The sequence below is a fragment of the Odocoileus virginianus genome, chromosome 4 (genome assembly GCF_023699985.2).
Source record: "Odocoileus virginianus isolate 20LAN1187 ecotype Illinois chromosome 4, Ovbor_1.2, whole genome shotgun sequence".
Classification (NCBI taxonomy): domain Eukaryota; kingdom Metazoa; phylum Chordata; class Mammalia; order Artiodactyla; family Cervidae; genus Odocoileus; species Odocoileus virginianus.
This window is the reverse complement of record NC_069677.1, coordinates 3363406-3376795: the sequence shown is the minus strand read 5'-3', so window position 1 is coordinate 3376795 and position 13390 is coordinate 3363406. Positions and strand designations below refer to the sequence as shown.

At 38.0% G+C, this 13390-nt stretch overlaps 1 protein-coding gene across 3 annotated transcripts in view; it reads left to right on the top strand.

The window, feature by feature from the left end:
• LSAMP (limbic system associated membrane protein) overlaps positions 1-13390 on the top strand; it is a 681987-nt gene that overhangs the window by 645666 nt on the left and 22931 nt on the right. For 2 of the 3 annotated variants that reach the window (XM_070465998.1, XM_070465999.1), the window contains exon 7: positions 3654-3689. The exons of the other annotated variant lie outside the window; for it this stretch is intronic. In XM_070465998.1, coding sequence (XP_070322099.1) covers positions 3654-3689 — 36 coding nt within the window. The remainder of the gene's footprint in view (positions 1-3653; positions 3690-13390) is intronic. 3 annotated transcript variants of the gene reach the window in all.

Below are 13390 nucleotides of genomic sequence, written 5' to 3'. Positions count from 1 at the left end.
CTCATCTCACACACTTGCAAAGTAATGCTCTAAATTCTCCAAATCAGGCTTCAACAGTACATGAACCAAGAACTTCCAGGTGTTCAAGCTGGATTTAGAAAAGGTAGAGGAACCAGAGATTAAATTGCCAACATCCACTGGATCATCAAGAAAGCAAGAGAATTCCAGAAAAACATTTAATTCTGCTTTATTGACTATGCTAAAGCCTTTGACTGTGTGGATCACAACAAACTATGGAAAATTCTTAAAGAGATGGGAATACCAGACCACCTGAACTGCCTCCTGAGAAATCTGTATGGAGGTCAAGAAGCAACAGTTAGAACTGGACATGGAACAACAGACTGGTTCCAAATAGGGAAAGGAGTATGTCAAGGCTGTATATTGTCACCCTGCTTGTTTAATTTATATGCAGAGCACATCATGCAAAATTCTGGGCTGGATGAAGCACAAGCTGGAATCAAGATTGCTGGGAGAAATATTAATAACCTCAGATACACAGATGATGCCACCCTAATGAGAGAAAGCAAAGAAGAACTTCAGACCCTCTTGTTGAAAGTTGGCTTAAAATTCAACATTCAGAAAACTAAGATCATGGCATCCAGTCCCATCACTTCATGGCAAATAGATGAAGAAACAATGGAAACAGTGGCAGACTTTATGTTTGGGGACTCCAAAATCATTGTAGATGGTGACTGCTGCCATGAAATTAAAAGATGCTTGGTCCTTGGAAGAAAAGCTATGACCAACCTAGACAGCATATTAAAAAGGAAAGACATTACTTTGCTGACAAAGGTCTGTCTAGTCAAAGCTATTGTTTTTCCAGTGGTCATGTATGGATGTGAGAGTTGGACTATAAAGAAAGCTGAGTGCTGAAGAATTGATGCTTTTAAACTGTGGTGTTGGAGAAGGCTCTTGAGAGTCCTTTGGACTGCAAGGGAAATTAAACCAGTCAATCCTAAAGGAAATCAGTGCAGAATATTTATCAGAAGGACTGATACTGAAGCTGAAACTCTAATACTTTGGCCATTAGAAAAGACTCATTAGAAAAGACCCTGATGCTGTGCAAGACTGAAGGCAGGAGGAGAAGGGGACGACAGAGGATGAGATGGTTGGATGGCATCACCGACTCGATGGACATGAGCTTGAGCAAGCTCCAGGAGCTAGTGATGGACAAGGAAGCCTAGTGTGCTGCAGTCCATGGGGTCGCAAAGAATCAGACAAGACTGAGGGACTGAGCTGAACTGAACTGATGTAGGGAAAATATAAGGAGATGCATCTTTTGTAGTTCAGAGGTAAAATGGCATCTAACTTCTTCCTACCTTTTTCACTAATGATGTCTTTTCACTGACTAAACATTGTTTTTTTTCTTCTCACCCAGGGGCAATGCTTCCAACACCTCCCACTTCTGTTTCCATTAACTCTCTGAAGAGGGTTTGCTACACTAATGAGACTGTTGGCTTGTCTTTGGTAACTTGAGATTTTGAGCAGAGAGTCCAGCCTTGTGCTCAGCTTTTGACCATTAGGAAAGGAGTATTCAACAGATTAAAGAAAGACAATTCTACTGATCAATTACCTTCTATTTTAGAGAAATACATGGATTAGTAAGATATTTTGAGACTACTGAGTATAAAAGAATAAAAATACAAAGAAATCTACACTGAGCCAGTACCACATCAATGTATGGAAGTTTTAAAATACTCTTTTTAATTAAAAATATCATTAACCTGTGCTTGATTAAATTTCAAGTACCACCTAAGCAACCCAGCCCTGGAAGGAACCCTTTAAATGAGAGCCTCCCTGCTTCTTTCTAAGCCATTTTACTATCTCTGGGGCTCAGCCTTTAAGTATACACCACTTGATGATGCTAGATAAGACTTGGCAAAGCCTCTCAACCAGCTACTCTTGGATGAAATGAAAGTGAAATGATGTTGGAAGAATAAGGATTAAAAAGCTTGGATGGGGAAGGGTCTAAGGAAAGATAAGTCAGTAGAGAATTAAGAGAATGAGAATAACTAATGGGCCATGATGGGGCTAAGATGATGATAACAGGGTGGAGCTAAGACGATAATGACAAGCTGGGAAACTGTTGAAGGTGAAGAGGAGGGTGGATGTGATGGTTTAGCAATATAAATGGTCTTGTCAAAATGAGAACAGAGTGTATTTATCCAGCTGTGAACAGTGTGATGAGAAAATATTAAGCTGAATCATTTAAACAGGCTGAATAATAATTGTAATAATAAAAATAAGATAGGATGTATAGAATATAATATGGAACAGTAGTTTCCAACTGCTCTATAAATGCTGAAAGCAGTTTAGCTATTTATTTTCAAAGCTGGAAACTTTAATACCAAGTAACCAGTGGAGGTTTAAAGCATTTTTCTCCTCGACACTTGTGAAACTAAGACACACTTGTTCACTGTGCTATTATTGACCTGTTCCATCTTAATGCACTTACAAAACTTTGGCATTAAATCACAACTTTCATCAAAGTTAGAGGAAAGCTCATTCTGCAAGGAGACTGGGTTTTCTTAGTGTCCATATATACTGAGTGCCCAAATTTCAGGCAAAAATCTAGTCAGAATTTCTGAGCTTATGATACAAGATGGCAAGCAGATCAGATGTGAATATGTAAATATGTTTTCTTTTTTATGGTTTAGACTATTGTTAATTTTCATTTATCCATGGTCTTTATCTAACCAAGCTGCTAGGAGGAATGTAGAAAAGCATTATGATTATACTTACATTATAGGGTTTGGGGGTACCAAGTAAAGCATCTTATCTTTAACACAACATTCTCTCTGAAAGAGCCTCAGAGAAGAGTTTAATTTAACCTGGGTTTTAATGAGTCAGATAGACGATACCTTAAAGTCTGAGCTCTTCCAGCATATTGTTTATGGTTAGTAGCTTTGGGATGGAACTCTGAGAAACTCATAAGTTGAGACCCTAGTGTTTAAAAGAAAAGCATGTCTTACTACTCACCAGTAGGTGTCATCAAGTACATTTGACTTCAAACTTCAGATGAGATTGTGTTATCATAAGTGGGTGGGATTAAGGAAAAGACTAAGAATCAAATTGTATCATGGCAAGAAGCTTATATCCTGGCATAACTCTTGTCCTGGTTTCAGTAATGTGGAATGAAAAATTTTAAGGAAAATCTGAATTAGTATTTACCAAAATAAATTTTCCAGATGCTTGGCTAAAGCTGATATGAACTGGAGGGCTTAGAGAGAGGAAAGGAGCTCTTAGTTACCACAGGTTTATCCATCAGAAGTTAAACAGCCCAGCACCAGGACCAAGATACATGCCCTCAATCTGATCACTACTAATTTAAACACTCCAAAAAGTCTGTAATCTTGGTGGGTTCTCCAGAGAAGGGTAGGATTCTGTTTGTAAGGTTACCACAATAGGGTGTTATCCTCTACTCTGCTAATTTTTTAAAGGCTTTGGATTTAAAATTTTACTAACAGCTCTCTGATCATTTAGCATTGGCAGGAAGGACAGACAAATGCTGTATGAGAGATATGATCCCCTAGGTATGAAAATTCTTCTGTTTTAAAATTGTCCAAGTAGCTAAACATGAGTAAAATATATCTATATCTATTTTATCTATCCATGTAAATTCTCCATGATGCTTACTATTTTTTCCCCTTTAGAGCGTGTTTCACCCACAATCCCCCACCCCCTTCAAGGTCAGTATGGTTTTTATCATCATAGCTATATTGCTGGGTCATTCTCCATCATCTGTAATGTTCAAAACACAAAAAGGGATAAATACATTCACAAAATTCACATACACATACAAATGGGGGCCTTTTTTTTTTAATTTAAACCTTCAAAGAAAAGTCAGTCAATTGTCCTCACATTAATTGAAAGGTAGAAAATTGGTCTATACTTCAAGTTGGTCAGTAACTAGGGAGATAGTACTAAGCTAAGAAAGTGATTTTTTGTTCAGTTAATACATATTACAGGTAACTATAAACTTACATATTTGGAGCAAAGCTAGTTAAATTCTGTAGCTCATAAAAATATGAATCTTCTAACTGACCACCTTATACAATCCAAATCTGAAATCATTTGTATCACTTGTAAAAATGAATTTATCTAGGCCACCAAAGGTTGAACTCAATCATTATGAGGACACTTCTTTTTCTTAAAATTGTGGCTAATTTGGGGACTTTTCCTTTTAAACACAACTAATTTAGAAAACACAAATGAAAAAACAAGATAGTCATTTGGTATTTTTTTTCACAGAACTTTCTATACACGCAAATTAAATTTTGCTCCCTAAATCACATTTAGATTCAAGTTACAGCCCCAACCTTCTAGCTTAAGGCTATTTAAAGGCAAATTGGCAAATAAAATTAAAACAATACAAAAATCTGAAATGAAACCAACCTACCATTGAAATTAAATTCCAGAAAAGTGATTTGCAAATAACACTCAAAGACCTGAGAAAAAAAGAAGGAAAGTAGGCCATGCGGGGCCTCAGTGTGGAGAAAATAAATCCAATTAAACAAGATTATTGTATACACTCTAAAGGAAATGTGCTCAGAATTAAAGGTTGGAAGCTGCCGTTATTCTAAGTTTGAAGATGGATCATGTTTCATTAACACTTGTCTAAACTAAAAATTAGGCCAGAAATGAGTGTAGATATGCAGAGTGTCAATAATGCAATGTGTTGCATATGCATATATTCACATATAGACAAACTTATTTTAATTATATTAGAAATGAGAATCGTAAGGTTTCAGGGATCAACTAGACAACTTAATAAAAGAATTATTCTTAAATTTCAAGTAAGGTCCAAAATATTTTTAGAAGAATTTTGTTGAATAAGATTCTTCCCTAAAACATTGATGAAATCCGTTTTTTTTCCCAGCCACTAAAAATAAGACTGTTAAAATGTGCCTGTTTTTTTAGACATGACATGAAACTTAGTGTTCATGGGAAGTATCCCATTTTGAATTCCTGACATGCCGCAATTATTTTAAGACATTTATCTTCTACTGTTGCTGCAGAAATTGACACCATTTTATCGTGTTGCCATCTTGCAAGTATCTTGATGTGACAAACATGTACATACACATTTGTCCCAATGGACAACATTCTCAAAGAGGTCATGCTCCATCCGAGACGAGCTTTGTACAGTGTCACTAAGACTCAAGGTATTCTTTATGAGAACAGTTCTGCAGCCCCAAAGCCAAATATTTTATCTGATTACTCTTTATGATACATATAACACTGAACAAAATGAAGCCAGACACTGTTCACAAAGGAAGAGTGTTTGATATTGAAAAACAATCTGGACCAGGATGGAGCTTGTGGGATTTTGTTGAACTTGATATTTTCCCACAAACGGAATTGCTGATTGGAGAATGACCCTAGTTTGATTTTACATTGTAGATAGACCGTAGATATAGCTTCTTTAGATCCAATAGTTTTAGAGAATATAGTTTCTCTTACTACTAATACTTAGGGCTTCTGCTGGTAGAAATTGAAAAGCTGTTCATGGAGACTTGGGGTAGCTTGTGTGAGAGGTGGTTATAGAAAGTACCCTCTTAAGTTTCCTATTTCTTACAAGGACTTTTACTTTCTAGAATCAAATCTGTTTCCCCCTCCTCTTTCCAATCAAGATGGCAGCCCACGTGAAATGCAGTTTCCTATGGAAAAAAATACTAACACACAGGATCCTTAATTTTTTTTATAGTGCCCCTTGAATACTGAAGTCTCTAAGAAAAGATGACTGCTTCACTGTGGTCATAGCTCTAGGACAAGACACCTTCATTTCATTAAATATCCTATGTTATCATCATCTATGTGGAATCCTACCTTTCCACCCTAAAGTGTGAAGATGTCTTGAAGCAGATGGTTGATGCAAATGGCTTGAAGGATTTTGAGCCAATTAGTTTCCTTAAGATGTTTTGAAAGTAGGAGAAAGTCCCAAAGCTTCTTTTCTGTCCTCCCATCATAAAAAAAGAGAACTTTCCCTTCTACTTTCCAGTAACAGAAACATGTTTAATTTCAGCTGCTTCATTGTTAATATCTCTCATTGGAGGGTCTCCCCTCCTTACCCCCACTCTACATGGCTCATCAAGCTGACTGGGGATAAACAGCAGAGTAACAGCAGGAATGCAGTCCTAAACCCCTTCAAGCTGTGATTAAACAAAAACAAGGCTCAATAAATCAAATGTATTTCCCTTAGGTTCCCTTCATCATAATACTTGATTTTCTGCAGTGATAATAATAATACTGGAATTACACCAAAGAATAATTTGTATTGTCTGCAGCCAATCAGAAATTTTCAAATTTCCTTTCCTCTTATACCAGAAACAAAATAAAACCCCCCAAAATCAGGGTGCTTCCCTGCTCCTTAATTTAAGAGACACATATAAATAAATAAAACAAATAGTGTTCCATTTTTTATCTGTTTCTGATAGGTGTTTTTCCCATTAATTTTAATTTAGGTTTATTTATTCTGAAATGAGTCCTGAATTGCATATATTTGCATAACTATCCTTGACTATATCACTGCAGAAAATCCACTGAATTGTAAAATGAGGAAAGAGCCAACTCGAAATATCTGAGGGAGCTTTTCTCACTTTGTTAGTCTCAAATCATTTCCTGAGGGCTCTGAATACTGAGACATGGTAACAGTGCTCCCATCTCCTCCCCATCATCTTGCTTGTGCACAGTTCCTCATGACGGACATGCACCATACAGGCTCTCACCTTTAGAAGGACCGCAGGTGCAGAGTGAGGTGAGGAAACCAGCCTCGGGAAGTTAAAAATAAAGGGAAAGAAGAGAAAAGGGCAAGGACAAATCACCATTGTTGTGTGTTTATCACCCTCAAGTAAAGAATTCCCGTGAGCTCAAGGCTCTCTGGTCGCAATCGCTGCCACTTAAAAAAAAAAAAAATTAACCCTAGAATCTGTCTCCTCTGTTTGCCTCCCATCTGATTATTTATCCCAAGTGAACAGCCTTTCCATTCACTAACCCCATGTGGCGAGTGGGTTTGGGAAATATTGAGATTATCTTCCAAGTTCAGGCACTGAATTGGGTTTGTTCACAGCTGCTTGCCATTCCGTTCCTGTTTTTCCATTGATAAAACACATTGCACATGGCTGGGTTTGCATGATTAATACAGCTGTCTAAAGCTCGCTCTGAAAACAAAACAACCCCCCCTCCCAAATTAAAGTTTAAAAAAAATTAAAATCCTGCCCACAAACAAACCAGGCTTGTAGAAATCTGCAGTCTGCCTGGCCTGCTTCCTCCCACAGGGAGACCGGTGTTGCTAAGGGCAGGCCTGGCATCAGAACAGCCAGATTCTATATCCAGAAAGAGGAAGAGACGGACCTACCCTCACCTGGCAGTCCCAGGAATGGGTTCTCAAGTCAGACCACTGGCGTGGAAGGAAAACTGGGGGAAAAATCCTCCAAAGATCCCAGGCTGTGAGGGTGCCTGGACCACCCCTACAGCTTCATTTATTTTCTATAGGACATTTTCCCAGGTATTGAAGAGAGAATATTTCTTTTCAGCTCCTTATTATAACAGCAGTGTCACCTTGTCTAGTAATAACAGTAGTAATAATAATCATTAACATAGATAGTGGATTTCTCATGTAACAATAGAGTTCTAAGAGCTTTTGCATGTACTAATCCAATTAATCCCCACACCCCTAAGAAACTTACATGCACCTTCTCCCACACTTTTAACCATCAAATTCCACCCAAATTTCAGTCTACTCCTTGTTGCACCCAGGCACATATATAAACTCTAACTCATTATAAATAGCCATTACATATGCATTCATGTTCATTAGATATGTATTAGATATATCTAATGAATTTTAAATACTCATCTAATTTATGTATTATAATGCTTATAATAAACAATACAGTTGCCTTAATATCCATACACCTTTACAAAGTTCATTTCCAGACCCACTCAACACACAGAGTTTTGAAAGCTTCATCTTTAAAAAACATGAGCAGAGCTATCTGGCATCAGGACATCTAATTTCACACACTTATTCAGGCTGATTTACATACACACCTCTATTAATCATGGATAATTACTAGCATTGTTCTCTTTAATTCAGTTTTTCCAACTGTGAAATGGGAAAGAAATTATATTTTTCATGCCTACAAACTCAAAGTGGTGTTTTAAATAATATGTAAAAGAGAGCTTCAAGTTCCTCAAAAGAATGCTTATTGAATTCAAAGTAATCCTATTCAGATACACATTTGTCTTATAATTTTTAAAGATCTACTTGTATCGAGTATTATGTTGCCTAGATATTAATTTGATAAAAACTTGGTTTGGCTTCATTATGTGCTTGTGCATAGTCACTCAGTTGTGTCTAACTCTTTGCAATTCCATGGACTGCAGCCCTCCAGGCTGCTCTGTTCATGGGATTCTCCGGGCAAGAATACTGGAGTGGGCAGCCATTCTCTTCTCCAGGGGATCTTCCTGACTCAGGGATTGACCCCGGGTCTACTTCATTGCAGGATTCTTTACCATCTGAGCCACCAGGGAAACCCCTGGCTTTGTCATAGATGGCTGTATTTTGGATTCTAGGGGTGTCTGAAATACCCACACTGTTAACAATTTAAATACAGAAGTATCCTAAGGCCAAACAAAGTATACTTTTCATTATTTTTCGCCACTGTCGTAATGCTCCACTTTAGAGGAGCCGCGGCCACACAGTTCTCTATTGTGAGACACACACTTGCGGTGGATGCCTGATTGGGCATTAGCACCTGTCAGACTAGTCTATAATGATCAATCTAAAAAACCTGCCCATTTTTTCTGGTCAAAGGTATAAAGCATGTCCTAGGAAAAGCTTCAGTGTTTAAGTGCATTGCTCCTTTCCCACTAGCCAATGGAAATAAGGGCCTTGATTTTATTGACAGAACTTAGGTAGCCATGTCAACATGAATTTACAGTAGAATCATGAGCCCTGATTAATTCACATGAAGATAACTGAGAGTTGACATGAATATCTGACAACCATCACCTGACTCCTTTCATGGGAACAAAAGTCTAACTTCCTCCTGGTTTATCCCAAGGCGGGGTAGTTGGGCCTATACTTCACCTAGAATCAATACTTCACCCACCAATTCAATGATTTAGACTCAACTGTAACAGGTGGGCCACACTACCAATTTGGACCCAATTGCAACAAACACTTCTCTCTGTTGAATCCACTTCTTGTTTTGCTCTTCTACCTTTTCTTTCTTCCTTTTGCCTTGTTTCCTAAGCAGTTCTTATTCTCTCCCCGTTAAAGTTTTCTAGCCAGAATAATTCTGAAATTTATTCATACTCTTATTTAAATGTCCAAAAGAAGCTTGGAAATCTTAACGTCTCGTAGAATTTACATTTAGCTTCAAGTGAAATGGCTAAAAATCCTATAGCATCAATTTAAAGGTAGGAAAATTTTTAGTCCTCGGACTCTTTCCTAATGCTTTTTCCTATTTTCTTAGTCTGGATCTGCCTGTATCAGGCAGCCTTTCATGGTGATCCCCGTACATAAACTTTGCTGTGCTATTTAGATTTCTATAGCCAGCAGGGACTTAAAGATGAATATATATATTTTTTTAAAATGCAAGCTCCCACTAAATTTTAATTAGATGGAAATATTTCTCTTCTATGAGCTTTATGAGAAAAAATATCTTTCAAAGTAACAATTACATGTGGGGATTAAGTTTAAGTAATTGACAGTCTTGTCTTTTTAATTAAAAGGAATAAAGCTGCCTAAGAAGAGCTCAAAGAGATTTGCAGCAGAAAATACTGGCTTGCTGCCCCAAAGTGTGACAAGACCAGGATCTTGAATGGACAGAAAATGCTCATACAGGTCCCTTTGGTCTTTGGAGAGCACCCCCAGGGGTGCTCACCCTGGTGTTTGCATTAAGTGTGACATTTAGCAGGGGGGGTAGCGATGTACTGGACTACCAAAAGGTAGCTCAGACAATAAAGAATTTGCCTGCAATGTAGGAGACCTGGGTTCAATCCCTCAGTTGAATGTTAAATAGCCAAGTACTATGAGGAGAGTTGCTGAGTATAGCCAAGAAGATGGTCCTTTCTTTGGAAGTTTTGCTCTAGGTTCAGAGAAAGATCTAGAGTCCTTAAAGGAAGTGGCACTATTTAAGAGTCAAAAAGATGAATGTATATGTATAATTGATTCCATTGTACAATATAAACACAACATTGCAAAGCAACTATGCAACAATAAAAATGAAAAAAAAAAAAAGTAGAAAGTTTCAAAGGAAAAAAAGTCAAGAAAGAACACATAGTCTTCCAAGAATTCAATCATCAGTGCAGTCTTCCTGACAAATTTCATAGTATAGCCCTGCAAAACTATAATCTTTCATTTCAGTCTGCCCCTTGGCTCCCTCTCTTTTTCACCTGAAATTCTTATTTTTGTTATCTGTATTTCTTGATCTTCTTTTTTTATACATTTTCCACCATATTCACCTTGCATTTTGTATGCACTCTCTCTTTGACATCCTTCAAACAAAATGAAAGAAAAGGTTTTGATGGTGTTAGCATTCAGGTCTAAATACTGGATACCACCTAGGGCAGCACCACAAAGCCATTATCCCATTTATCTGGAGAGGCTAGATACAAATGAACCTTCACAACAACCTCCCTTATACAGTCACTCTGTCCCCACAATGGTCTTTAATCATCACAAGTCATTTGTAGGCATTAAATTAAACAAGCTCTGCCATAGGGGAAAAAACCCCAGCTTAAGGAGTCCCACCTTACATCTCCCCTTGTACACTGCTGTGAAGAAACACACCTGCCAAGTCAGGACACAGCATGGCATAATGAGTTTGGAATTCCAATTTAAGGTGTTCATTTGTACCCAGATATATGATGGGAGTAGGCAGACCACTCACTAGGACTCCGCCGAGAATCGTCAGCTTATATCCACTGCAAATCAGTAGGAGGAGAGACCTTACAAGTCATTTATCATGCTTCCTAATTGGACCCTGGGGAACTGAGCACTGCCATAGTTTATTGCACTGTTTTACTCATCACAATGCTGGTTGTAAAAGAAAACGCTTCCCACATTTCTGTAACACATATGTATGTTTTAATACCTAGACATTACCACTAACAGAGTATCTTTGCTATAAATCACAGCTATCAGTCCACTCTACTTTATCTACCCCATACTCACACTGGAGATTCTATTTTAACCACTTACCTTCCAAATCTTGTAGTTCCAATATGACTTTTCTTTTTTAACTACTTAAGAGAATCTTGCTTGGGGCAACAGTAGCATCCTGTGGTTTAAAAAAAACAAAACAAAACGGATAACTGTGCCTTGACTGAGTACCCATCCTGTGTACCATCCCATCCTCTTTAGTCCTCAGGATACTGAGCATCCCCACCCATGTGCTATGTTGGAAAGTTGCTTGGCCATTCTAAAGTGCTTTCTTAATTGTACATGTGAATGTTTGGAGGGCAGAAATGACTAAGTAAAAAAAGGAAAGCAAGAAAAGCGGTAGCTTTCACTTCTCTTTGTTGAATCACAACTTAGAGAGTAACTTGGGAGATGTGTTCTTGTACCTGGAGTTCCTGAACACAGGTAAGTTCGTTGTGGAAGATTGTTTACTTCATGTCACAGTGCTGAAACAGACGGCGTGCTCTCACCCACTGGAGGTTGGTCTTCTTTAAGGATCAACCTTCTCTTTCTATTCTGCGTTTAAATGTACTCTCCACTTGCCTTTGCTCTGTAAAGTTCCTTTTTTTCTGTTGATGTTTTCTTTTCATCTAATTTTCAACCATTAGGAACACCAGAAAGAAACTTCATTCTTGATGGACAGTGAAAACTAGTTTCTGGCCCAGACGAAGTTTATTTGACAATACATAGTATTTTGGTTACACTATTCATTCCCTCAAAAAAAAAAAAAGTACCATTCTAGTATTTTCTATGCGTCATGCTCTAGCTCCGAGCTAAGTACTTGGGAAGGGCTGTGAAAAGAAGCCAGACATAACCTCCACAATAATAGACCTTACAGACCTGCCAGGGCAGTAGCTATTGATGAGCAGTTATAAGAAACTATGCTAAGTTGAGGAGACCTGTGCACAGGGACATCTTAGCTAACCTGGACCAGTCAGTTCTCTGACCAGTGAAAGTCAAGTTTAAAATTAAGGCAGAAAGAGAGAAAGGAGCAGAACATTCCAGGATTGCAGAGGATTAGAATCCAGAGACAGCTCAAAAATATGGGGGAAAAACCCACATTTTTTTCCTAATAGTTTCTTACTTTTCCTCATTTGCATCTAGCCTGTTTAAAAGCAAAAGAAATGTAATAAACCAGTGGAGTTAAAAGAGAAGAGATGGGCATTACTACCTGTTACACATTTAAGATAAGAAAGAGCAGTTGTCAACTTGACTACAGACATGTGTGGATAGTGTATACTATGTGGTAGGTGTTACAGAGGTGAGTTTTCTGGAAGATGCTGAGATCCATTCTCTATCAGAGAATCTAGAAAAAGCTTTCAGCCTCTCAACAAGGAGGTTTGACAGTAGGCTTTTAAGTTAGTTGTAGGGATGGTGAGGTCAGTTGGAGCCATCTGTGTTTTCCAGGAGCTGCTTGCTCTAGAACCTGGAGGTATATTATGTTTCAAGTCAGTGACACAGCAGGAATTACAGATAAATCCCTGAGGGGTCCTGGCACTCCCAGTAGTACAGTCACTGTCAAGGTTCCAAAGCAGAACCGCCTTCACCAAATTCTCTGCCCTGCGGCGGTCAGTGCTATAGATGCAGGCTCCAGGGTAACTCAGAGCATACCACTGTTTTTTAATCCCTTATCTTCTTATTTGTGAGAGCCTTAAAATCCCAGGAAATCTCACAAATTCACTTATTTCCACATTCAAATTCCACAGCGAGTTACCTTGTTTCATGGTATTTGAATGTTTTTAGTTTCAAAACATATGAAATGAAAACACATATTACACGGATTAAGGACAGTCTTGAATCCCTTAAAATTTAAATCTAAAATGTATTCTGAAACGGATCTGCAATTCACAATTTAGAGCATGGAAACAGAGGAAGAGAACCAGACAGGAGGCAAATCTCTAGAGACCTACACAAACCTGTACTTTTTAAATCCTTTTTTAGCAAGTCAAATACATGAAGGCACAGAAGGCTTCAAAATATACATAAAATTATGTTTTTTCAACTATAATCTACTTTACCCCAACAATAAGTAGATTCAGGGCTAGGAAGTAGCTCTTTATGAAATTAGATGACTGTTCTTTCATCCCAATGAGGGCCAAATACCAGGATTTTACCCACAGGTGCAATAGGTGTGTTATGGGCACAGGAGCATAAGCATTTGTTTCTTCTTTAAGGCAAAGAGTTCGTGTCTAGCCCTAA